The sequence below is a fragment of the Pogona vitticeps genome, chromosome 15, assembly GCF_051106095.1.
Source record: "Pogona vitticeps strain Pit_001003342236 chromosome 15, PviZW2.1, whole genome shotgun sequence".
Lineage (NCBI taxonomy): Eukaryota > Metazoa > Chordata > Lepidosauria > Squamata > Agamidae > Pogona > Pogona vitticeps.
Genome location: NC_135797.1, coordinates 9,838,274 through 9,865,178, shown reverse-complemented (window position 1 = coordinate 9,865,178; position 26,905 = coordinate 9,838,274). Strand labels below are relative to the sequence as shown.

The window sequence follows — 26,905 nt, the reverse complement described above, 5'->3', positions numbered from 1 at the left end:
GCCCCCCAAATCGGGTTAGAATTCTCATAATCACTTCCTGTTGGCCAGATCATCTGTGGAGTATTGTGATTATTATAATCCAACAATATTTGGTGACCATTTTTGGAGAACATTCAGTTTGCCGTGACGTTGGAGATAGTTATCGTAAATAAACAATGATGTATGTTCTTTGGAACCCGAGTTGTCTTCCTCGGATGTACGGCCATCCATCAGAGGACGAGTGCGAGATTGACCATCATTGTTTGGGAGTATAACACCCAGACGTTCCAGCATATTGGCTAGGGGATACTGGGAACTGTAATTCAGAAAAATAAGTTTGCCAAGCTCACATATCTAAGAGTATGTGTGTAGATGCTGATGAACCAGCCACCTGGGGTGTTTTTCCCCCCTCATGTTCTCACAATTTCATTCAATTTCTCTGGGAAGAAATCACAAAAATCCCCAAATTTCTTCAGAGGGTGGCACGAACTTGGGATTTTAAACATTTGAATGTGTCAGAAAGAAAAAACTGACAACCATTTCATTTCAGCATCTTGGCGGGTTTACAAGAAGAATCACACAGCTGGAATGAACTTAAATGCTTTATGGATGATTGAAAGCACATCATTTTTCTGAAAGAAAAATATTCAACCGCCTGAACACATTTCAGAGTACGCAGCCCTTCTTCAAGCGGCTATCTCACGAACAATATCAGGTTGAAACAAACAAAAAACAAACAAAATAAACAATAAAGAAGACAAAACTGCTGTGGCACCTTAAAGACAAACTGCTATATTTTCACGTGAGCTTTTGCGGATTCTTATGTCGGAGGAAGTGGGCTGAAGAAGGTGCCACACCATTTTTGTATTAATTTTTTTTCTTTTGTTTTGGCCTGATATGTTAACACCGACTAACACGGTTACCTCTTCGACTTCTCAGGAACAAGAACCGTTATTAAAGGAACTAAAAAGATACACATTTAAAACAAAAACCATAGATCCTGTCCACACTGTGAAATTTGGTGCAATCCTGCCCATGCTTGAAAGGTTCTTACCTGCAGTGCAATCTATTTTGTCGCTCTCTTGAGTGATCCTTCGGACCATGTTAGAGCCTCAAACCTTATGGGAAGCTGGCTGGTCTTCTTCATCTGTCACCTGCCCTGGGCCTGTGTGCCCCTGCTGTTCCCCTGAGGTTGCTAGGCTCTAAATCTTGCCAAAAAAAGAGAATGCATGCCCTCGTCCTGTGTCAGAAAGGTGAGGGACAGCTCTTAAAGAGGAAGGATGGATCTTTCTAAGTAGAAACACCTACAGACTAGGTCTTTTTCTCTGATCCAAATCATGCTATCTGTGATCCATATGTTATATCTATATGTTAGTGTGGACAGGCCCATAGACATGGATAGCGATGTAATACCGAAGTTATTTTAAAAAATTCTATTTTTGTGGACTGACAATCTCTTCTAAAACACACACCCATTCACTCTCAGAAGGTTGTAAAAATGGGAAAATGATTATCACGTACATCTACTTAAAAACAGTAATGGCTACATGTGTGATCTACAGTGGTACCTCGGTTTACGAATGCCTCAGTTAATGTAATTTTCAGTTTACAAACGGAAATCCATTGAAAATAATGCCTCGGTTTATGTTTTTTTCCCCACAGTACAAAGGAAGTTTCCCCAGGATGCATTGTGCCTCGAGGTTTATAGCACTGCCCCCGTTCTTATGCCAATTTGTGTTTCACTTTATGATTTTTTTTGCATTACGTAACATCCCGCATAATGCATTAAATTCGTAAACCGAGGTACGTCTGTATCTTGTAAAAGAATACGTGTACTCTCCAAAATGGGTATAACATGGCAGACTTTCTTAACCTATTGCTTCCAAAGGAGGGTGAGAGTTATAGGGCAACATAGCAGAAGTTATTTTGGGACGGTAAAAACTGCTGGACCAACCTTTCTGGTGAAAGTATAAAACAAACTATAAAAGAGCAACACTGCAAGAGCAACAAAATTGTGCCCATGAAGACTTAGGGCTTGGCTACACATCATAATACTCCTGTTTTTGTGTTGGGTTTAGCATTCCTGAAATCAATTTAAAAATATTTGCCTACACAATATACAGTTAAGCATCCATTTTTCTGGTCAGAAAACAATAAATACTCACAAGGGAGTTGTTGATTTTAAATCAATTCCAGTCATAATTTTTAAAATAGTTTTGGCATGTGTGCTTACTTGTGTCAAAGTAAATTGTGTCTATGGGGTTTGTCAAGTACAGTGGTGCCTCGCTTAATGATTACCTCGTTAAACGACAAAACCGCTTGAAGATGAGGTTTTTGCAATTGCTTTTGCAATCGCAAAACGATGTTCTAATAGGAAAAAATTCGCTTCACGATGATCGGTTCCTTGCTTCGGGAACCGATTTTTCGCTAGACAACGATTTTAAAACAGCTGATCGGCGGCTCTAAAATGGCCGCCTGCTGTGCAACATGGCTTCCCGCTGTGCTTTAGGATGGATTCTTCACTATACAGGCACCGGAAAATGACCGCCCTATGGAGGATCTTTGCTTTACAATGAGGTATTTAGCCCATTGTAACGCATTGAACCGGTTTTCAATGCATTTCAATGGGCTTTTTTGTTTCACTTGACAAGGATTTAGCTTAACAGCGATTTGAACGGAACGAATTATCATCGTCAAGCTAGACACCACTGTATTGGATGAAAGGATCACAGGTTTGGGGCTGTAAGGTACCCTGCAGTCTGAACTGTTATATATACTGTTTCTATCTGTAACACCAACCTAGCGTTATACCACTTTGAAATACATTTAAAGAAACAACAACCCCAAATATTAAAAATAAGTAAATCTGACAAAATTATTATTTATAACAGCAGTAAACAATCATCTACCAAAAGACCCAAAAAAGCCACAGCAGAAGAAAAGGGCTTTTTGGCCTGACGAGAGACCTGGAAAAACTGGAAGCTGGAGCGCCAAGGTGCAAATTCACTTGGAAAAAACAATGATTTTAAAGCCTATGTTGCCCCCTTTACTGATACACAAGCACAGCTCACAACCTGATTAAAACATTACCCCAAGACAGTGCACACATTGACACAAAACCCGCATGACTTTAAACTGACTTCAGATCCCCAATCCAGCTCCTGATTCATATCCACAGTGTAGCCACACCCTTAGTTATGCCTTTATTGCAATTTATGCCTTTAATTACAGGTGGCTGATTTGCCGCTAGCTCCTTCCAAGCTGTGTTTGTCATGTCTGCTGGTTTCCAAAACAGTGACTTTATTTTTTTTCCACACACACAAAAAATTAAGATAAGAAGCTAAATCTTGATGTTTTTACACATTTCTATGGCTCCTTTCAAGGAGCAAAGCGCTCCGTGGGCAAAAAAAGTTTTCGAATTGGAAGTTTGCAAGCAGATATGAGATGAGCGATGAGGTACGCAGTGCGCCTACCCATTTGTTACTGTGTCCCATAGCCGTTTACTGATTTTTTTTACAAAAATATTTCCATTTATACCCCACTTTTCTTCCAGGGAATTGGAGACGGCGTACACGTTCACGACACTCCCGGAAGGTAGGTCCATCCGGGGGACGCTGACTGGCCCAAGGTAAGTCGGTGCAGATAGCCAAATTGGGATTTGCCTCCCCTCACCCCACCCTGATGATTTCGTCCTCGTCCAAGCTGGTTTGGACCGACGGCCTCATCGCGGGGAGAATTTGGTCCAACCCCTAATTTTGTTAAGAATTTACGACATTCAGAAAATGTCTTCCTTTCTGGGGCGGGGAGGAAAGAAAATAATTCTAATGCAGGAGACAAAGTGATAGGTTTGTTTCCGCCTTCTGAAAAAATCAGAGAGTTTCGGGTCGGCCCAATGGGTAACCCTTGGCCTAAGACGTCAGTGTCACGCTCCGGGCTCATATCAGAAGCCCTTCTTTGCTTGACGACTGCATCATCACCACTTTGCCCTTGTACTGTTTGGCGGCGCCGTCGTTCCAGTGGACCCCGCTCGGGTCTGTTGAGGGCACGCTGACGTTTTGGGGGTCCGAGTAGATGTGAGACTGGGAAACGGAGTCGTGGTGGCTCTCGCCTTTGACATACGGGCGAGAGCAGCCGGGCAGAGAATACGGATCCCTTCGCTTTGGGTGGTAGTACGGGTCGAGGGTGTCACTTTGCTCTGAACTATGGGGAGACAGGAGGTCTGGAGCCAGAACAAGGCTCGTGTCACTGTCCGGGGGGGATGATGTCATCTTGACTTGAGCAACGGGGGGTATATACTTGCAGCCTTGCGGATAGTGAGTGCTTCTCAACCGGTGGCCGAGCAAGGAGCGGAGGCTGCTGTCTTGACTGAAGGCTTGACTGCACGGCCGGCTTGGGGGAGCATCGGCGTCTAGGCTGTTAAAAAAAGGGGGGCGTCGGGGCAGAGAAATACCATCATCAGATTAATTTTTTTTTCCCTGGAAACATCTCATTGAATGGATTCGCTAAAATCAACAACCAACAAGAGCCCCCACTCATTACAGGATAAGTATGAGTTTAACTGAACGGCAAACATACAGTAGGACCCCCTTATCCACAGGATCGGTATCCGCTGATTCACTTATCCACAGTCTCAAAATATTAAAAATTTTAAAAGACAAATCTTCAAAACATGTATATTTCTGATAGTCGCCAGAACGGGCCACTAGAGTGTACCATAGACCACACTGTGCATAGTATTTGTTGTTAAAATTGCGTTAATCCATGTTTTTGAGCATTCATGGGGGGCTTGGAACGGATCTCCCATGGATACAGGGTTCTGCTGTACTTAACATAGAAAAGATGTAAGGGGAGAAGAATGGAATGGTCTATAGAAATCTGGCACGTGCGAAGGTGACGGAGACGAAATCAATAGAACCTGCAGAATTTTGCCATTATGTCCTATTAATTTTAGCGGCTCTACCTAGCATGATTAAATTTAGATCTAATAATATGACTTAAATCGTTCAATGATGAAAGGTTTCTCCATGCAAAAGAAGTGGATGCAGATATCCCTGCTTACAGAAATCTAGTATGTCAAGGTATAAAGGTCAGTAGGACATTCACCCATGATGTGATAGATTTCTAAGTGCGCACAAATGCTACCTCGCTCGCTGTCACTACATAATCCACAGTTGCACACAGAAATATATGCCTAGTTCTCGGACGTGATGGCAAGGAATCGAAGTCTGAGTTATGCCAATCCAAACCATCGTTGTGGGTTATTTTTTTTTCCTAACTCCCCTTTAAAATCATCCAAGAGTAAGAGTTCTGCGTATTCACGGATTCAATGCTTCTGTTTGCTTCCGTTGTCTCCCCTGAGCGTCGCTTGCTTTGGGGAGTGGACAGCGCTGGTCTAAGGATCGGCCCCGGTCCGTCTTCCCTGCACCACCGGCGAATTTGCAAAGGATGACGGCACATGAAAAAAAATATCCAAAGCCTGCCTGTTACTCTCTCCGCACGCTCCAGCTGAATCTCTTAATGGTTTCCTCTTTGGAACTTGTAATTGCTTGTAAGAAAGGGAGGAGGACAAAACATTACAGCAGATTTTGGGATGTATAGCCTATGCTCCAGGCTCCTGATGATAATTAATCACATAATTCCTGCTTTTCCTGGTAGAAATCTGTTTACGGCTAACCAACGCAGGATGTTTTTCTCCTTCTTTTTATGACCTCCTCCCTAATTAGTTAACGATTTTATTTTTCTCTGCCACAATCCACGGAGTGTCTTCCTCCTTTCCTTCTTCATCACCTCTTCTAGCCAGCAACGACAGTACCATGCCCACGATGGGGCAGCGGAAAGATAACAAATTAACTTAGGGGGGCTTAGGACAGGTGGACTGAAACACACCCCACTCTTCTCTCCAGCCTCTTGCTGCTGGCTCCAGGACCCACCTGGTAAGGGGACAACTAGAACTAGGAAAGAACGCTGCAACATTTTGTTGCAGATTCCAGATTTTGTGGGGGCTATTGTCAGATTGTAATCAGGGGCACTGATTTATTGTTCCTCGCTGGTAGTAAACCAGATACCTGTATGGTTCCTAGACATGTTAGAAATATTCTTATATACCATTTAATAGAAGCATAGAATTATGGAATAATTGAATTGGAAGGGATCTGCAAGGCCATGGAGTCCAACCCACTGCTCAAGGCAGGGCTCCAAATCAAAGCGGATCTAACCTTGGGCTTGGTTTCCAGTCTCCTCCTGGTCATTCTGTTCCTTTCCTCGGATCTTGTTCCAGCTTGTTGACAACCTTCTTCATGTGTGGTATCTTTCATCTAGAACCAGTACTCTAGAGGAAACCTCACCAGTGCTGAATAGAAAGAGACTACGACATTGCAGATTTGGAGAGTATATTTCTGTTAACGCATCCTAAAGTAGCATTTGCCTTTTTCGCAGCCGCATAACGTCGTTGGCTCATATTCAGCTTCTGATCTACCACAATTCCAAGATCCTTCTCACTTGTCGTATTACGGAGCCAAATATTTCTGCCATCTCATAACTGTGTGTTTGATTTTCCTCCCGAGGGTAGAGCTTTGCATTTCTGTCCGTTAAATTTAGTCCTGTGGTTTTCAGCCCCGCGCTCAAGCCTATGAAGATATTTTCGAATTGCGTTCCTGTCTTCCAAGGTATATTAGCTGTTTCACCCAATATGGCGTCACCCACCAAGTTGATTAGTAATCCTTGCATTTTCATTTAAAAACATGAAAATAATAGCCCTACAAATCAGTTTATGCCCCTTATTCTTTGCAAAGAAGAAATTCTTGTAGAATTATCCTGCTGCTGTTGTCATGTTATTTGGAATACGAGCTTTCTTAATGCGCTCAGGAACTGCGCTTCTATAGAGCGCAGGTAGCATCCTGCATTTTTCTGACATTAACCCTGTGCATTTAGACACTGCTCTTGTTCTGCACCCTTTTCTAAGACTCCGAGGCAACCAGCATTTAAACACAAAGTTTTAGGGTGGAGCTAGGCGGCTATTGCATTGTATGTATGAGCTTTCAGCTGCTCTTTCCTGCAAACCAGGAATTTTAATTTCCATCACTGCTGACGGGCTGAACACGATAAGAACGGCAGTGTAAAATAATTAAGGAGCCCAGTAAATGGGATTAATTACGTTCAGCCTGTGTCGTGTGACTCCAACTCAGAAAACTGTGTGTCTCGGACATTCCGATTTTAATTCAGGAACTCCCTTTCTCTTCTGTTCAGGAGACATGAAAAGTACCGTAGGTGTTTAAATCAAGGGGTCTTTGCACCTTTTAAAGGCGAATCTCTGGCCATTTACTCATTTAAAATGTAACTCCTTGCAATATTTGTAGAAGAAAGGTTGAAAAAAAATATATTGCTGATCCTTTATTGCTGGCCATGGCCGGAGCCAATGTGGAATATTTCAGGCATACAGCTGTCGCGTTCCTGGTTTGGGAGCGAGATTCTTACTCTTCTTGTTTTTGGTTGAGTGCCTCCAAGTCGCTTCGAGCATATTTGGCAAACCTAGGAATTAAGGGCCTTCAAAAGGCCCTATTATTAAAGGCTCTGTTTTACTGAGTCAGTCCTGTTACAAACCATCTGATACAAGCCACTCCATCTCATGTTCAATCTTCCTGGATTGTTGTTTTTACTACCATCCATTTTTTCCCAGCATTATTGTCTTTTCTAGTGACTCTTCTCATTGTATGCCTAATCGTTTTAGCGTCTGGTGAGATTTAGATCTTGATTTGATCCAGAAACCATTCGTCTTGGTATCCATGGTATCAGGTTTTATCCAACACCATATTTTTCACACCATTTGATTGTCGTCCGGCCAGTTTTCTTCACTCTTTGGCTTCCATATCTGTATATTGCAATTTGGAATACTATAACGTGGATGACCTCAGTTTCCAGTGACACGTCCTTTGCAACAGCTGCCTTTCCAAATCTAAGTCCTCTTCTTGGCTGCAGTCTCCATTTGGTTTGATTATCAAACCAAAGTACAGAAAATCTTTAACAAATTAAATTTCATTTTCAGAAATATCAAAGTTGTATCATTCTTCTTCGTTGTCATATTTGTTCAACTGTAATCCTGCTTTTATGTCTTCTTCTTTAACCTTCATTAGTAATCATTTCAAGTTCTTCCAATTTTCTCCTGCACATAATTATTAAGCATTCTTCCACCAATTTTCATTCCTCCCTCATCTGAATCAAGCCCAATTTTCTGTATTATATGTTCTCCATATAAATCAAACTGTTTTATCTCCTTCTCTCTTCTGCATCCTTTATATCAGTGGTCCCCAACCTTGGGCCTCCAGATGTTCTTGGACTACAACTCCCAGAAGCCTACACCACTGCCTCTTCTGGCCAGGATTTCTGGGAGTTGAAGTCCAAGAATATCTGGAGGCCCAAGGTTGGGGACCACTGTTCTAGAATAATCAATAGCTGTACATGATGCACACAGTCCAAACTTTATAATCATATATAAAGCATTACATTACTTTCTGCTGATTTTTTGGGTACATTCCAGTAACCAATTTATATTTGCAATAGAACTCCTAGTATCTCCTCCTTTTTCGGAATCTATTCTGAACATCTGGCATTTCTCAGTCCATACATGATAAAAGTCTTTGTTCTAAATCATGTATATAGCTTATATGATGCACACAGTCCAAACTTTACTGTCATATATAAAGCATAACATGACTTTCTGCTGAATTTTTGGGGTACCTTCCAGTAACCAATTTATATTTGCAATAGAACCCCTAGTGTCTCCTCCTTTTTCGGAATCTATTCTGAACATGTGGCATTTCTCAGTCCACATATGATTAAAGTCTGTGCTTGTATGAGAAATTAATGCCATGTCCCAACACTCACAGAATCGTTGGCACTGGCATGTATATGGAATATTTTCCAGTGTAATTTTTTGGTAACATGTTAGTCCCAGGTTCTGAATTCGGGCAGCGATTCTCACCAGATCTCATTGGCCTTGGTCTGCATGCACTCCTGCTTCGTTGGGCGGATGCAACAGCGGCAAATACAATCCCAGCAATAATCTTCTCCACAGTAGCAGCTGGGGCACCATCCGGCTCGGCAGCACCACCACCAGACCATACCGGCGATAAGTAGGGCCAAGACGAGAAGGCCGGTGAGGACGGACCCTCCAACGATCCAGCCTCGGTAGACGCCTGAGAAGTGGCAGAAAAGGAAAAGGGAATTTTAGAAAATACTCCCTCGTTAGACAACTTCCTTCTGAAACAAACAATTCATATGGCTGTCTCTGCTTTTTCATCCTCATAAAGACCATACACTCTAGGCTAGAAAGAGAGGGAGAGGACGATAGGTCTAAATCACAGAATAATTGGAATTGGATTGGAAGGTGGCTTCTAAAGGCCGATGGAGTCCAACATTCTGCTCAATGAACGAATGTAAATCAAAGCAGATCGGACACAGAGATATCTAACATCCTCTTAAATACCTGCAGTATTGGAGCGCTCACCACCTTCCGAGATCTGTGGTACTACTCTAACAGTTAAAGAGTTTTTTTCCTGATATTCAGCCTAAATCTGGCTTCCTTGAGCTTAATAAGACCCCCGTGTTTATTAAAGTCAACCCCCCATGTCTATTAAAATCATTTAAAAAATTATAGTTACTTTGCATAATAGTACAATGGCAGTATATAGTGGTTGCCCCGTCATTATGGGAAGAAGGAATAAAATAATTACAGCCGAATCGTGTCTGTCACTGGTGCGTTCCAGCGATGTCCTGCAATGCATTTATTTACTTATTTAAAAGACATCCACGCCGCCTTCTCCTAAAAAAAAAGGACCCAAGGTGGCTGGCATAATTTTAAAAAATGTTTAAAAACTAAAAAGGGACGCTAGAAAGAATTAAACAATATTATATTAAAGACGGGAAATCAAAGCAATACTGAAAACACATTTGAAAGCAACAAGGCATGACGATCCGTTTGAAGAACCCCTCCTAGATAGCCAGTCGCTAAGAGAAAGGTCTTTGCCTGCCTCTCGGAAGGACAGCAAAGATGGGGCCAGGTTGGCCTCCAGTGGGAGGGAGTTCCACAGTCCAGGAGCAGCTACAGAGAAGGCCCTCTCCGGTGTCCCCAACAAACGCACGTGTGAAGGTGGTGGGATAAGAGAAAGGCCTCTCGTGATGATTTTTAACATCCAGGCATCTTACCGTTATCAAGTGAAATGTCCACAGAGCAGTAAGCTACGCCCACATTGTTGCCCACACTGCATTGGTAGGTACCGACATGCTCGTCCCCCAAGTTATAGATGTGAAGATCTCCCGGGACGGAGCCTGTTGGACAGAAATGGAAGAACTGCTGATGGCAAGGTTTAGATGCTTTTGAAATATTAGCTACTGGACGTTGAATAGAGATCTTCAGAAAATGTCCAGTTTCTTAAAAACAACACAAACCTAATGGACATCATGCTTCTCTAAGGCAGTGGTCCCCAACCTTGGGCTTCCAGATGTTCTTGGACTACAACTCCCAGAAGCCTTCACCACCACCTCTGCTGGCCAGGATTTCTGGGGGCTGAAGTCCAAACACATCTGGAAGCCCAAGGTTGGGAGGACCCCTGTTCTAAACACGATCATTTACAGTGGTGCCTCGCTAGACGATGATAATCCATTCCACTGAAATCGCTGTTTAGCGAAATCATCGTCTAGCGAAAAGCATTTCCCCATTGGAATGCATTGAAACCTGTTTAATGCGTTCCAATGGGAAAGAATTGTCGTCTAGCGAAGATCGGCCATAGGAAAGCCGCTTTGCAAACTGCCGATCAGCTGTTTAAATCGCTGTCTTGCGAAGCTTAGGTCCCGAAAACACCTGTTTTGCAAGCACAGAGGGAGCTGTCAAAATCGTCGTCTAGCGAAAATCAGTTTGCGAAGCAGGGACCAAACATTGTCCAGCGAAATTCCCCCATAGGAATCGCTGTTTTGCGAATCGCTATAGCGATTGCAAAAAGTCAATGTCTAGCAAAAAAAACTGTCATGTGGGTAACTGTCTAGCGAGGCACCACTGTACTTAAGGAGTGGTTTTACGGGTTCCACTACTCCGGTGAGATCCCATGGCTAACTGGGGATTCGAATCCACCTCTCCCGAATCCTAGTCTGCCACACCCTACTGATAATTATTAAAAACCGATTGTGCATTTAAAAAAAATACAGATGAAAATGTTCTTTTCCAATGGGCTTTAAATAATGACGATTTGGCAAATGAAATCAGCCTATTTTATACCATTTTAAAAAGTACTTTTTAAATTTTTAAACAATCTAAAGCAGAAACGATTAGCATTCATGATCAATTTAGGTGCTGATGCGCTGATAAAACGTGGGCTTTCTAGGTATAAAATACTCAGAACTCGTTTAGCCCCTTCTAGTGCCTCTGTGGGAGTGTGAACCTGCCTCAGTTAATAGGCATTTTAAATACAGTTAATCACCAACTTGAGCACTTTTCCAAAACCCTGCAGACAAGCCAAGAATGTAGTAGGACCCCTGTATCTGCAGGTTCAGTATCTGCGGTTTCACTTATCTGAAAATATTAAAAGGAAAAAAAACTTTTAAAAATATATATTTTCATGATATATTCACTGGTCACTAGAGGGAGCCAGAGACCATGCTATGCATTGTTTTTTTAAATACATAACATGGTCTCTGGCTCCCTCTATGGCCACTTCTGGTAATACATCTGGGTTTCAGCATCCATGGCGGTGCTTATCCACGGTTTCCAGCATTCACGGGGCAGGCACTTGGAACCAATCTCCCACAGAGATGGGGGTCCTACTGTACGTCAGGTCTTTAAGCTTAAGCTTGTATTAAGCCCTAGCTTTCTGTTATCAACAGCAGTTAGCCAAATGTATCTGGATTGCGTTGGGAAAGCAATAGAGGAAACCAACGGATATCTGTGCCTTTGATGGCCTCCAAGCATCTTCATGGTAGAATATTTCTAAATCAGGATATTGTGTTTAATAGAAGCAGAATATCATGAGGACTAGATGCACGGGGACAAACACACCACGTATCCCTCTTGCATTTTCGTTGCTCCCATGGCTACATCAAACGACATGACTTATCACGTGTCAGTCAGAATTTCTGTAAGTTTACATCTGCATTTCTTCCGACATGGTTACCCTGAATCTTGACAGACATTATCTTTACTCTGAGCAAAGAAACAACCTCTTCCCGCTTCCCACTCACCCAGCGATCCTCCAGGGGGAATCCAGTCCCTGAATTGCTCTCCCTGAGTCATGGCCCAACGGTAGTTGAGAGGAGGGGATCCTGCCGAAGCGAAGCAGCGTAGGGTGACATCCTCTCCGTAGGCAACGTCCCCTATGATCCAGCACTGGGGGACCGCTGGCCGCTCTGACCGGAGAGAGATAGAACGTGGGTTATCCGAGCTTGGAAACCTCAATGCAATGGAACCCCCTTATCCGCAGGATCAGTATCCACTGATTCAGTTATCCACTGTCTAAAAATATTAAATCCTAGAAATTGATAGCATAGTATGAAGCTACCAGAGCAGGCTACTAGAGGGAGTCAAGAATTACATCAAGGCATGCTGATTTAGTTGACCCCAAATACATAAACCCAGGAAAAACCTGTTCAATTTTAGGGGTTCTAAAGCCGTGACCTTCCCACCGAGTTGGTGCCTATTTATCGACTCGCATTTTTACATGCTTTCGAACTGCTAGGTTGGCAGGGGCTGGGACAAGCGCCGGAAGCTCCCTCCAGCGCGTGGATTCAATCTTGCGATGGCTGGTCTTCCGACCTTGCAGCCCAGAGGCTTCTGCGGTTTAACCCACAGCGCCACCACGTCCCTAGCCAATGGAGTACACCACTCCAAATCTAATTAATTAGAAGTTTTATTTACAGTGGTGCCCCGCATAGCGAGGTTAATCCGTTCCGGATTAACCCTCGCTATGCGAAATCATCGCTAAACGGGTAGGGGAAATACCTTTGTTACTTACCCGTTCAGCAAGGATTCCAATTGCCGGCAGCCATTTTCGCGCCTTCGCTAAGCAAGGGCAGGGCGAGAAAACGGCTGCCAGTAGCCATTTCCGGGCTTCCGGTGGCCATTTTGGAACCGCCGATCAGCTGTTCGGCGGCTCCAAAATGGCCGCCGCAATACCTGATCTTCGCAATGCGGGTTTTCCCCATTGCGACGATCGGGGATGTTTCCGTATAGCGATCCCGAAAAAGGGATCGCTATACGGAAACATCGCTATATGGTGCACTCGTTAAGCGAGGCACCACTGTACATTCAAACCCTTTCGCCTCCCAGAGAGAGTCATGAAAATTACATTAACATACCAAAGAGCATCTTCAGCACCATTGATCTTTTAGATGAAATTTATTTTTTAGATAAAATTACAGGGTGGGGGGCTCTGAGGGGCAATACACAGCATCGCACCCGGAACACTTTATTTTTCTTTTTAGAAACAGTTGTTCCCTTTTCTCTTTTGCAATATACCACCTGCTGAAAGAGTTTCATGACATTTCAAAAGCTAATAGATTTCCCATTTCAGGGATCGATAGCCCCTGTGGGAAAACCAGGCTTCTGATTTTTCCTAGAAGTCTGGTAAAGATCTATAATGCTCTTAGGAAAGTGTTCAAGCATCAGACTGATTTATACAGATTTTAGAGACTTTTATAAATATACAAAATTTTACTTTGACCAGAACAGCTGAAGAATGTTTTGCTTGAATATCTCTGCTGGTTCGTTACACTTACGAATAGGTATGCAAAATGATTATGCTTGAAAAGTTTTTGTTTTGGATAAAATCTCTGAGAATCCTAGCTGGGAGATTCTGGAAGTTGGAATTCAAAAAAAGAATTTCTCGAGACTCGGCTCTGAGTCATCTTTAAGCGACCTGTTCCACCTCGCCCTCCATCCTGAGTGTAAAGGATAAGAGACTCACCTTGAACAGTGATGGTCACCTTATGAGTTGCTTCTGTCGTTTTCTTCACTATGCATTCATATGTGGCCGTATCAGTGATCTGTACATCACGTAACTGCATGGAGGCGTCGTACCGACTGGGATCTGCTGATGTGAACCCCACCCGCTTCTGGAGATCAGGGGATCCAGGATAGATGATCTGGTGATCATGGTAACCAAGGAGCTTAGGAGGAAACAAAAGAAATGTGAAACCTCAATAATTTTTTTTTTAAAAATCCAATTTCAGCAACCTACGAAACATTTAAAAAGTACTGTTCTGCTTAATTGTTTCTTTCCTTGGCCCATTTTTTTTTCCAGTGGGGGGAAAAATTAGAAATTTTAGTTATCCAAGGAAAACACTCTGATGAAATACTTTTCCCACTTTGGAATGAGCAAAATGCTTTTTAAGGCAAGGTGTTACTCAAGGGTGACCAGAAGGAAAAGATAACAGGATTATTATCTATTTCACAGAGGAAAAATCCAGCAGCTGCCTCTTTCAATGCAGGGCACACCTGCTAAAATTGCCTCCACCTACAGCCACAAAAAGACGCCAGAGACTCTTCTTGTTCTTCATCTAGTCAACTTCTACTACTTACCGTATTTTTCTGTGTATAAGACGCCCCCTTTTCTAACCCAAAATTAAGAAATCTAAGTGGGGCTTAGCAAGTGAAGGGGAAAGGGATCAAAGCGCTGCAGGATCGCTTTGATCCCTGCTTTCCCCTCCACTTGTCAGCATGGTGTTGCCACCTTCCATATTTTTCCATGTATAAGACTATACTTTTGTCTAAAATCTTTAGACTAAAAATTGAGGGTTGTCTTATACACGGAAGTAAGCTGAGGAGAGAACAAACACAAGTGGAAGGAAAAGCAGGGATCAACGCGATCCTGCAGCACATTGATTGCTTTCCTCCTACACTTGCTAAGCCCCACTTAAGATTTCTTAATTTTGGATTACAAAAGTGGGGGGCGTCTCATACATGGGGGGTCTTATACACGGAAAATACGGTAATGTAAACCACTCCATCCTAGCCAGTTAAGTCACTAGGCAAAGGCAGCAAAGATGGGGCCAGCCTGGCCTCTAGTGGGGGGGAGTTCCAAAGTCTGGGGGCAGCCACAGAGAGTGTCCCCACCAAATCCTTTCCAAGAAGAGCTGTTAAGGGAAATTTCATATTTGAAGAAAGCTCCATTCAATTGACTTGCTTCTGCGCGAACCCGTTGGGTCACAGAGCAGGAGAGACATCTGTCCTGGCACATCCTTGGTCCCTCCATCTTTCTAATATGTAAAAAAAAAAAAAAGAAAAGAAAAGAAATGGGGGTGCTAGCAACCAAGCAACTCACCGGGCTATCCTGGGGAAGGAGTCCGGGCTTCACCTGCTTCCACTGAATGTCCCAGTTATTGTCAGGCGTGTTGTCTTCTGGGTCGGAGGTGAAGGGGCACCCCAGCTTCACTGACTCCCCTTTGGGCAGGTAAATGACTTTTTGACCCTCTTCTTTGATCTTGACGCCAAGACCTGCCGCTGAAAGAAAGGTGGGAGGGGGTGACATTGTAGATGAGTCAAATCACATTGAGTTCTGCAGTTCATACAATAACCGAGTTACTAGATAGGAGTGATAAGAAATGCACCCAACTTCAGCCAGGTTAGAAACCTGTGAGTTGCTGCATTCTCTTTCTTCTTGCTCTGTATTGCTTCCACACTCATGTATTTATTTATTTATTTTGTTTTCTACTCCTTTATTGACAGGTTCAAAATGCCTTTGGGCTAGTCGGCATCCTTCCGTCTCGAGAGACGACGGCCACTCGCTCTGTATGGAGGTCTTGGAACAGCGTCTCGTGTGGCTGAGAAGGGCCAATTTGAGAGGGGCCATCCCTTCCACACAGAAATTTATTATCAGAAATCTTGGCCAGCACAGCTAGTGGTGACGGTTACCGGGCGTTTTAGTCTAAGTATGTCCGGGCCCCGCTGCTTTAGAGGAGAAGAGAAAGGCTCCGATCCTTGAAGCAGCTCTGAAGACCCTTCCAAAGTGAGGCACAGGGCGGGCAGACACGCTGAAGAGCCGGCTGGGTCTCGGAGCATGCCTTGATTTCCGGCAGGCTCGCCGGAGCATGGCATGGGCTGCCAAAAATTAACAGTGATGATAGAAAAAGAATAGCGTGGACTTGTAAGTCGTGCCTAGAGTTGCCAAGCCAGCATCATCTCCATTTCAATGGCCAAAGGCTCAGATCCAGAGAGGGCTAAGCCCTAAGTCTTAACAATATTCTTCCCAAAGGTTTCCCAAAAGAAGCCTTCACCAAAAATGCAAGGACTGTCAATGTATTTGCACATCCACCCAGGCCAGAAGCACCCCTGGATTGCTTCAAACACAAAGCAGGATGATCTGAAGAGGGTCTTCCTAGCCGGACTTCTAAAGAGCATCTCAAAATTCAGGAAGCTGAGTGGATACTTTTTTATTGTCTTCTTGCAAAAGAGATGGGGTCATTTTCACTTTTGCCAGCAAAGGTGAAATGCTAGCAGGTCTTATGGACTTGGAATTGCACCAGGGGTGTTCAAAACAATATACAGTGGTGCCTCGCATAGCGAGGTTAATCCGTTCCGGATTAACCTTCGCTATAGCGAAACATCGCTGTGCGGAAATAAAAAAGCCATAGAAACGCATTGAACTTCGTTTAATGCGTTCCTATGGCTTGAAAACTCACCGCTGTGCGAGGTTCTTCCATAGCGCCGCCATTTTCGCGCCCTCGGTAAGCGAGGGCAGGGCGCGAAAATGCGGCGCAGACCTTCCGGCGGCCATTTTGGAACCGCCGATAGGCTGTTCTCCCCCGCTTCGTTATGCGATATTCGCTAAGTGAATCGCTTAGCGAATATCGCAAAGCGAAAAATTGCCATAGGGCCCATCGCTGAGCGAATGCTCCAGCGATGGCCCAGAGCGCCTCGTTAAGCGATTTCATCGCTCAGCGAGGCACTCGTTAAGCGAGGCACCACTGTATCATTGGAAAACAAAATCCACGTCTCTCCTCCCTTTAGCTCCTGTGAGGACCGCAGCACAGAGGAAAGCCCTCGCCCTCTGGGGAAAACGACAGCCGTTGAAGTTAGAGAGAGACGTCCTTCTTGCCCAACCGAGTGGCCACCGCTGGAAACAAAAACTTGGACCTCTTGTCTGGCCAGTGGTAGCGGATGTCATTGTCTCTCAACAAGTCCTCCTGCAGAAGCCTCTGGGCTGCAAGGTCAGAAGACCAGCTGTCGTAAGATCAAATTCAGGCGACGGATGGCGTTCCTGTCGCATGTCCCAGCTCCTGCCAACCTAGCCGTTCGAAAGCATGTAAAAAGGCGAGTCGATAAATAGGTACCACCTCAGTGGGAAGGTCACGGCGTTCCATGTCTAGTCGCGCTGGCTACGTGACCACGGAAACAGTCTTCGGACAAACGCTGGCTCTACGGCTTGGAAATGGAGATGAGCACCGCCCCTTAGAGTCGGACACGACTGGACTAAATGTCAATGGGAACCTTTACCTTTACTAAGTCAGAAATATCTGATAGCAAGCCTAACAGGGCTCTCAAAAGGAAGGCTGCAATCACACCGACAATAAGAAACACATTTCAGTGTCATTGAAATCAATTCAGATTTTATCATTCATACAACGCAAGGATGAAACTGATTTCTATGGGCCACCCTAGAATCAAAGGTTGCCATATATAATATTATTTATTTTTTTAAAAAACAGACACACAAAAAAGTTACAATACGGTTTGTTATTTAAATGACTAGGAAACCCTCGTGTTGTTTGTTGTGGTTGATCATACCTGTTCCTACAACTGTTGACTGTGTCAAATTAGGATAATACAATGATGGCAATTAAGATTCGCTCAGTAACCTCTGGGTAGAGTGGGCGGCATATAAATTAAATAAATAAATAAATAAAATAACCTGTTTCCCAACTCTGCCTAATCATTAAAACGATGGGAGAGCATAAGGCGCCAGCAGTCTCTGTTTGCCAGGAAGAACTCTGATTTTTCTGGCTCTCTCTTTCTACCAGTCTCCTGACACAGTAAATGGGCCAAGAAAACAGTGCAAACCATCGGAAGTGTTGGATTTCAGCGGGACCGTTCAAAGCGTTCACCGCTCAACAGGGCATTTTGGGGTGGCAACGCGGGAATATTCCTGCGAGGTGAAGCCCTGTTCCAACAGCCTTGCTTTTGAAACGCAATTCTTGGGCAAACAGAAAACTCATTACATTGCTTACGGAGTTCATTGAGAAGCATCCATGGAGCTTTTTTTGATTGGAAAGGAGGAGTTCCTCCACTCCCATCAAAAAAGAAAATTCTAGTTATCATGATTCTGCATCAATAGGTGGTTTGCTCTGAATAAAGGAATCGATCCTCGCACGATCACTGAGTCGTGGCCTTTGCCCTAAGAAGATAACGGAGAGGGCTTGTCCTGCCCTTCCTGGAGAAGCTGAATAAGGATGGGTGCGAACTGCGGATTCAGTGATCCGTGTCGGTTCGTTTATCAGCTGAACAGGAGTTTGGCGCTTCCAAGCTTCATCTCCTCTGCAAGGGGCCCACTTGAAAGCAGCACTCTCAGGAAGGTATAGCATAGGCATCCTTCTGTCTCGAGAGACGATGGCCACGTGTTCTGTATGGAGGACTTGGAACAGCGTCTAGCGTGGCTGAGAAGGCCAATTCGAGAGGGACCGTCCCTTCCACACTGAAGACAAATCCAATCTGTCCCCTGTCCAGCTCCCTGATTTTGCTGCTTTCGTGACTGCCTCTTTGCCTCGGCCTGCTGGACAAAGGTCTCTTCAAATTGGGAGAGGCCGCGAAGCACCGCCTGCCTCCAGGCTGAACGCTCAGATGTCAGGGTTTCCCATCTGTTGAAGTCCATTTCGAAGGCCTCCAGATCCCGCTTGCAGATGTCCTTGTATCCCAGCTGGGGTCTCCCTCTGGGGCGATTTCCCTGCACTAATTCTCCATACAGGAGATCTTTCGGAATCCGACCGTCAGCCATTCTCACGGCGTGCCCGAGCCAACGTAGATGTCGTTTTCTACCCTCTTCTCAGGAAGTAGGGTAGAAAAGCCACAGTGCTGTCTCTGAGTGGGCGCCCACCACAGGCGGTGGAACCGGCAATCACTAAACAAGCATCTGGACTATAAATAAACCAGCAGGAACTACCAAAACGACCATCTTTAATACTGAATAGCGGAACCCCAGTCATTAGCTTGGCAAACAATGACGCACCGCTCTGTCTTCTCCATAAAACAATTAAATCCAGACGTTGTACTTATGAAATCTCTCTCTCTCTCTCTTTGTGTGTGTGTGTGTGTGTGTGTGAGTGTGTGTCTCTCTTACTTTACCTAAAACAGTTGCTAAGGTTAGGAGGTAACCTCATTGTGGTCCACTGTTTCTGCAGGAGGAGGCAACCACGACGCTGGAGATTTGCTGGACTTCAGCCGGTCCAAAGGTAAAGGTAAAGGTTCCCCTGACCATTTTTTGTCCAGTCGTGTTCGACTCTAGGGGGCAGTGCTCATCCCCGTTTCCAAGCCATAGAGCCAGCATTTTGTCTGAAGACAATCTTTCCATGGTCACATGGCCAGTGCGACTTAGACACGGAACGCTGTTACCTTCCCACAGAAGTGGTCCCTATTTATCTACTCGCATTTGCATACTTTCAAACCGCTAGGTTGGCGGGAGACGGTCATCCGGTCCAAGTGGCGCACAAATAACGGGCACAGCCATCCAACAGTAACTGGAACAGTGCAGATTCCCCAAACCAGGTTTGGGGAGACAGACGACATCGAGTAGTGCATCCAGAATGATGTATCCTAGGAAATTCCCACCTAGGTCCGATGGAGATGACCTTCTGCTGTTGTCTTCCTCGACCGCAATGGCCAGATTAGTGTCTCATCAGAACTATCCTGCCTCTGCCCAGGGAGACTTAGTTTCTAAACAATTATGGCCTAAATCCATTGATAGAGCCAGCAAGCCTATATCCATTGAGTATACGGAATCGGTGGGACTTTGGTAAATTGTTGTATAATTTCCACTGATTCAGTAGGCCTAATTCTTGAGAGTCCCCTGGACTGCAAGGAGAACAAACCGATCCGTTCTGAAGGAAATCAACCCTGAGTGTTCACTGGAAGGACAGATCCTGAAGCTGAGGCTCCAATCCTTTGGCCATCTCATGAAAAGAGAAGACTCCCTGGAAAAGACCTTGATGTTAGGAAAGTGTGAAGGCAAGAGGATGACAGAGGATGGTTAGATGGATGGACAGGGTCATCGAAGCAACCAACATGAATTTTACACAACTCTGAGAGGCCGTGGAAGATAGGAGGGCCCGGCATGCTCTGATCAATGGGGTCACAAAGAGTCGGACACAACTAAATGACTAAACAAAACAAAACAATTCTAATGTGGAAAAAGAATGGGATTTAGGGTGGTATTTGCTTAATCCCTTCCTTTTTTTCTTCTTGTAGAAACAATGGGCTATTACAAACTCACACAACCGCAATTTACTATTCCTTAGGCTAAATTACATTCTATAAAACTATTTTACACAGATTTTGTTCCTTTTTTCTTCTTTTATTCTGAGAATAGCCAAGGAGGACGTCCATGGAGCTCAGTCCGGATATCTCTCCCTAAACCCTTAGGCAATGCTGTTTACATTTTTTTTCCTACTTCCTTTCCTGGTAGGAACTAATCTCTGCCATCTTGCCACATTTTGGACCCATCTCTTAATTCTGAGTCAAGGACATAGGAACCGCCCGAGGCAAAATGTAATTGACGGGTTCCCTCCCCATCCCTGAAGACAAGGGACCAAATCATTACAGGGCGTGGGACGAAGTGTACTCCAAACAAAGGCCAGAGAACTCGCGAGGAATCCTTGAGCAGACTCGTGGCACAGTTGTTAAGCTGCAATACTGCAGCCAAGACTCTGCTTATGACTTAAGAAGTTTCATCTCAATGGACTCGTTCAAGGTTCACGCAGCCTTCCATCCTTCCGAGGTACCCCGTTCGCTTGGGGTGGATGGGTGGGAAAGTGTTGCCTGCACAATTAAATTGTAAACTGCTCATAGAGTGCTTTAAGCTCCGTGGGGCAGTATATAAGCAGCACGCTTTCCGTCACTGCCCTTCGGGATTGACTGCTTTACTCTCACCGATGGTGGGGCCAGCCCCGGATGACACTGACGTTTCATATCCTTTCTGACATTGATCACTCCACATCTCATCTCTCCCTTTCCTCTCTCAGCTTCCGTGTCTCAGCAGCAGAATTTCAACTCCTCATTTTGAACAAAGGATCCCCCGCAGCCTAGTAAAAAATTAATTGAGCTGATGTTGACACGCAGATGACAACATCTGGATCCTGCTAGGAAACAATTCCATTCTCTTAGTTATTCCCCCCCTCCTTTATCAGTTTGAGGGTCTCTCTCAAGATGTACTGTATTTTAATTCCTGGGAAACGTAGGGTTCCCCCTACTCTTCCGATAGCTCTATCTTGTTCATAAATTGCACTATTTCAGCTGTATAAGCAAGATCATGTCCAGAACGCAGAGTTTCTGACTCCTCTGAAGATGCCGGCCACAGAGACTGGCAAAATGATAGGAAGAAAAAACTTCAGAACACAACCAAACAGCCCGGAAAAACCTACAACAACCTATATCATGTCCCCTCAAAAGGCTGGATTTATATAAAAAAAATGCAAACTAGAAGCTCACAATAGGGAAGTGGGTTATCTTGTGGCTGGTGAAGCTTTCCCCTTATGAACTTTCCACTTCTGGATGACTCCAGTTAAAGAGAGATGGAACGGAATGAAATGTGTAATATTAAAAATGACTTACTTTATACTGCAAAGTATAGACATGCACACACACTTAAGAGTGACTCATAAACAGAAGTATTTAAAAACAATATTTCTGCCACAGCAATTCAAGAAAGTAAAAAAAAAGCCAAAATGTTTTGCTTACATACTTCTGTTTATTAGTCATTCATATAAGTGTATATGTATTATTATTATTTTTTAGAAGACTTCAGGTTTGGGGACTTGGGATTTGATGCCAAAGATTTGAACTTGGGACTCAGATCCAAAGAGTTGCCAACCTCCCTCGGCTCTTTCCCAGGTGACAATTCTCATTTTCTCCCTCTGTGTTTGCACACACAACAAAGGTTGACGAAAAGCAAATACAGTGGTGCCTCGCTTAACGAGTGCCTCGCTCAACAATGAATTTGCATAACGATGGCCTTTGCTGGAAATTTTGCCGCCTCACCTAACGATGTTTCCTATGGGGGATTTTCGCATAACGATGTTTTTAATGGAACCAATTAACATCATTATGCGAGGCACCACTGTACAATGAGAGAGAAAACGGCCCTCCACCAAAATGTGCAATATGGAATATTCTTATTTATCATGGAATTCAAAGTCTCCTTGGAGGAACGTCCGTTCCCACCATTGGGCAACGCAGTCTCGGCAATGTGGGACACAGCAATGGTGTGCCTGCTTCAATACCAGCAGGAAATAAGACCTCCGACCCCACCTCCAGAGGCCGTTTTTCCTACTTTCCAAATATTTTCCCATTGCTAGGAAGCTTCTGATTAGCTGAAATCAATTTCTCATCCATTTCTACTCAGAGGCTCTTTAAAAGTTCTCAAGATGTTCAGTCACATGAGCCTTCCACGCTTCCCATTTCTTTTCTCATAACAACCTGGTAAAACTGGTCCATGACCACCTTGTGACCATCTCTTTCCCCCCCAACTTATTTATTTATCCCACCTTCCTCCTTAAAAGATTCAAGGCGGCTTACATCTTTAAAAAGACAACATGTAAAAACAAAAAGCAACAAGTCTACAAGAGTGGTCCATCGGTCCAGATAGGTGGGGTATAAACAAACAAACAAACAAACAAACAAACAAACAAACAAATATTTTAAAAAGAATTAAACAACTATTGTATTAAAAAAGGTAAATAAAAACCACTGCTAAATACATTGCACATTTAAAAGCAACAGAATACAACAAACCAATTTGGAAAAAAAACCCACACCTTTCAGAATGCCAATCACAAAGTCTAATTAAAAGAATACAGTCTGGACAATATTATCCAGAACAGATTATGATATGTCTTTGACCTTTTACTCCTGACCAATTCTTATTTTCAACGTATTTCTTTGCAATACAAAAATTAAATGCATACGTATAGATGTCCACAAAATCCATAAACAAAAACAATAGAGGACCTTGTGACATTTTAGATACTAAAAGCTTTATCACAGCCCACAAAAGATGATGTTAACAAAATGTGTTTGCCTTTAACACACTTCGAAACATGTGATGTTATTTTTGCCATAACTGTCTAAAGGCGAATACGGAATTTCTATAAACAAATGAGCTGCCATATAAAAGATCTTACCTAGAAAGGTGCAAGCTAATAGGATCCGAAAGCTCTCGTTCCTTGCCATGACCGCAAAGAGAGATTCCTGTGTTTATAGCGAAGTGATTGTAGCAGAAGAATATTGAAGACGACTGCACGCATGCAGGTCCTGTCGCAGGATGAGACCGGTTGCATTTAAGTTTTTCCCCTCCCGGGGTTGTGTTGAGTGAGGTCAGGATTCCTTTGAATTGACTTAACTCAGGTGCTGGAATGCTTCCAAGCTGCAAAAATGAGCCACACATAGAGACCCATCCCACTTCTCTTTGAAGTCATCGCACAACCTTGGCAATTAAGCAACACACACATTCATTTTAGTAATTTCCACAGTGCGGTGCTGCAGAGAATCAGCTCCTGGGACACATCGGGATAGCCATTGGTATGTGCCAACCCAGCGGAGATGATCAAGGATTTTAGATTTCAATAAATGCCATTGAGTTGTTTTTGTTTGTTTTTAAAACACTGACGGAGCTGGCTCGCAACACTAAGACTCAGTGGAAAGCAATAGTAACACCCCATTTAAAAACTGATAAGAAAGACAAGAGGGCCTTCTTAAATGAACAATGCAAAGAAATAGAGGAAAATAACAGAAAAGGAAAAACCAGAGATCTGTTCAGGAAAACTGGAGATATTAGAAGAACATTTTGTGCAAAGATGGACATGATAAAGGACAAAAATGGAAGGGACCTAACAAGCAGAAGAGGTGGCAAGAATACACAAAGGAATTATATGGGAAAGATTTGGATATCCTGGACAACCCAGACAATGTGGTTGCTGACCTTGAGCCAGACATCCTGGAGAGTGAAGTCAAATGGGCCTTAGAAAGCTTGTCTAACAACAAGGCCAGTGAAGGCGATGGCATTCCAGTTGAACTATTTAAAATCTTAAAAGATGATGCTTAAAGTGCTACAATATGCCAGCAAATTTGGAAAACTCAACAGTGGTCAGAGGATTGGAAAAGATCAGTCTACATCCCAATCCCAAAGAAGGGCAGTGCCAAAGAGTGCTACAACTACCGCACAATTGCACTCATCTCACACGCCAGGTAGGCTTCAGCAGTATGTGGACCGAGAACTCCCAGAAGTACAAGCTGGATTCCGAAGAGGCAGAGGAACTCGAGACCAAATTGCTAACTTGCACTGGATTATGGAGAAAGCCAGAGAGTTCCAGAAAAACATCTACTTCTGCTTCATTGACTATGCGAAAGCCTTTGACTGTGTGGACCACAACAAACTATGGCAAGTTCTTAAAGAAATGGGAGTGCCTGACCACTTTATCCATCTCCTGAGAAACCTATATGTGGGACAGGAAGCAACAGTTAGAACTGGATATGGAACAACTGATTGGTTCAAAATTGGGAAAGGAGTACGACAAGGCTGTATATTGTCCCCCAGCTTATTTAACTTATATGCAGAATAGATCATGTGAAAGGCTGGACTGGAGGAATCCCAAGCTGGAATTAAGATTGCTGGAAGAAATATACCTCAGATATGCAGAAGATACCACTCTGATGGCAGAAAGTGAGGAGGAACTAAAGAACCTTGTCATGAGGGTGAAAGAGGAGAGTGCAAAAAATGGTTTGAAGCTCAACATCAAAAAAAACTAAGATCATGGCCACTGGTCCCATCACCTCCTGGAAAATAGAAGGGGAAGATGTGGAGGCAAGTGTCAGAATTTATCTTCCTGGGCTCCATGATCACTGCAGATGGAGACAGCAGCCACAAAATTAAAAGACGCCTGCTTCTTGGGAGGAAAGTGATGACAAACCTAGACAGCATCTTAAAAAGTGGAGACGTCACCTTGCCAACAAAAGTCCGAATAGTCAAAGCTATGGTTTTTCCAGTAGCGATGTATGGAAGTGAGAGCTGGACCCTAAAGAAGGCTGACCGTCGAAGAATGGATGCTTTTGAACTGTGGTGCTGGAAGAGACTCTTGAGAGTCCCCTGGACTGCAAGGAGAACAAACCTCTTCGTTCTGAAGGAAATCAACCCTGAGTGCTCCCTGGAAGGACAGATCCTGAAGCTGAGGCTCCAAGACTTTGGCCACCTCATGAGAAGAGAAGACTCCATGGAAAAGACCCTAATGTTGGGAAAGTGTGAGGGCAAGAGGAGAAGGGGACGACAGAGGATGAGATTTATTTATTTATTTATTTGTTTTATTTATTTACAATATTTTTTAGCCGCACCATTGCCAGTGGTTGGACAGTGTCACCGAAGTGACCAATATGAATTTGACCCAAATCTGGGAGGCGGTGGAAGATAGGAGGGCCCAGCGTGCTCTGGTCCATGGGGTCACGAAGAGTCGGACACGACTAAACAACTAAACGATGAAGAAAGAAACAATAGCTCCTTTCAAAAGTAACCTAAATGTCTGTCTGCCTGTGGAGGGGAAGACAGCAGGGATGACTTCGATCAGAGTAGACTTCAGTCTAGATGGGCAGGATATACTGTATTTTTCCTTGTATAAGACGCCCCCATGTATAAGACCCCCACACACACTTTTCTAATTGAAACTTAAGAAATCTAAGAGGGGTGCAGTAACTATGGGACCATTGCTCTAATTTCCCATGCAAGCAATGTTCAAGGTGTTGTAAGACTTTTCCCTTATATGCAGTGAGAAATGCCTGATGTTCAAGCTGGATTCAAAAAATGAAGAGGTACAAAAGATCGTAATATAAATATATGCTGGCTATTGGAGTGCACCAAAGGATTTCAGAAGATCAGTCTATGCTTTATGGGCTACAGCAAAGCCTTTGATGGTGTAGATCATGGGGAATTAGAAAAGATCATGAAGTGTGAGGATGTATCGCTGGGAGACCAAGATTAAGACCATCCACAATCTTGCATTTCCAGTCACTGTGTATGGGTGTGAAAGCTGGACAGTAAAAGAAAGCTGACCAAAAAAAAATTGTTTGAAATATGGTGTTGGAGGAGAGTTTTCTGGATACCCTGGACTGCTGGAAAGATTAACAAGTGGGTCAAATCAAGCCTGAACTATCTCTGGAGGTAAAAATGTTGAAACTGAACCTGTTCAACTTTGGGCATATCATGAGCAGGCAGGATTCTTTGGAAAAGACCATAATGCCTCCTGTTAGCTGCTGAATATTTTATTTGCATCTTAATATGTTTTAATATTGTACAGTATGCCAATCAAGGTTTCTGTCTGTCAATAATGCTGGGAAAGGTGGAAGGCCGCAGGAAAAGAGGAAGACCAAGCACAAGGTAGAACGACTTTCTAAAGGAAGCCACAGACTTGAATTTGCAAGAGCCGTTCTGGACAGGACATTTTGGCGATTACTCATTCATAGGGTTGGAGGCAACTTGACAGCACAGAACAATAACAATTAGAGTTAAGAGTAAAGGAAGAGCTGAAGGTGGAATGGTAGTTTGAATGTCAGCAAGTTTAAATGTGGAATTGCTTGGGTCCCTCTCCTTATGCTCAGGCCAGATAAAAAGGCAAGGCGGGCCAGATGTGGCCCACGGGCCATAGTTTGGAGACCTCTGGTCTAGACAATGACACTTCTTACTCACAAGCTAAAGCTAAG

The 26,905-nt window shown here is 43.8% G+C and overlaps 1 protein-coding gene across 1 annotated transcript; it reads right to left on the bottom strand.

The window, feature by feature from the left end:
• Positions 1-563: 563 nt before the first annotated feature.
• LOC110083743 (V-set and immunoglobulin domain-containing protein 8) lies at positions 564-26,905 on the bottom strand. The gene is made up of 7 exons (XM_072984025.2): positions 23,344-26,905; positions 15,282-15,460; positions 13,926-14,127; positions 12,205-12,369; positions 10,180-10,302; positions 8,957-9,170; positions 564-4,392 (listed from the first exon to the last, which is right to left on the bottom strand). Exons 1-7 carry the CDS (start codon positions 23,390-23,392, stop codon positions 3,915-3,917), a joined length of 1,410 nt encoding a protein of 469 aa, XP_072840126.2. The 5' UTR covers positions 23,393-26,905; the 3' UTR covers positions 564-3,914.

What these genes read in the sequence shown, in the direction of transcription:
- LOC110083743 (XM_072984025.2), bottom strand. Translation starts at nt 23,392, where the DNA reads ATGGCAAGGAACGAGAGCTTTCGGATCCTATTAGCTTGCACCTTTCTA. An exon ending in TCCTTCCCCAGGATAGCCCG is followed by an intron (nt 14,128 to 15,281) that starts GTGAGTTGCTTG and finishes TTTCCTCCTAAG; the next exon opens with CTCCTTGGTTACCATGATCA. An exon ending in GGTGACCATCACTGTTCAAG is followed by an intron (nt 12,370 to 13,925) that starts GTGAGTCTCTTA and finishes CTCTCCGGTCAG; the next exon opens with AGCGGCCAGCGGTCCCCCAG.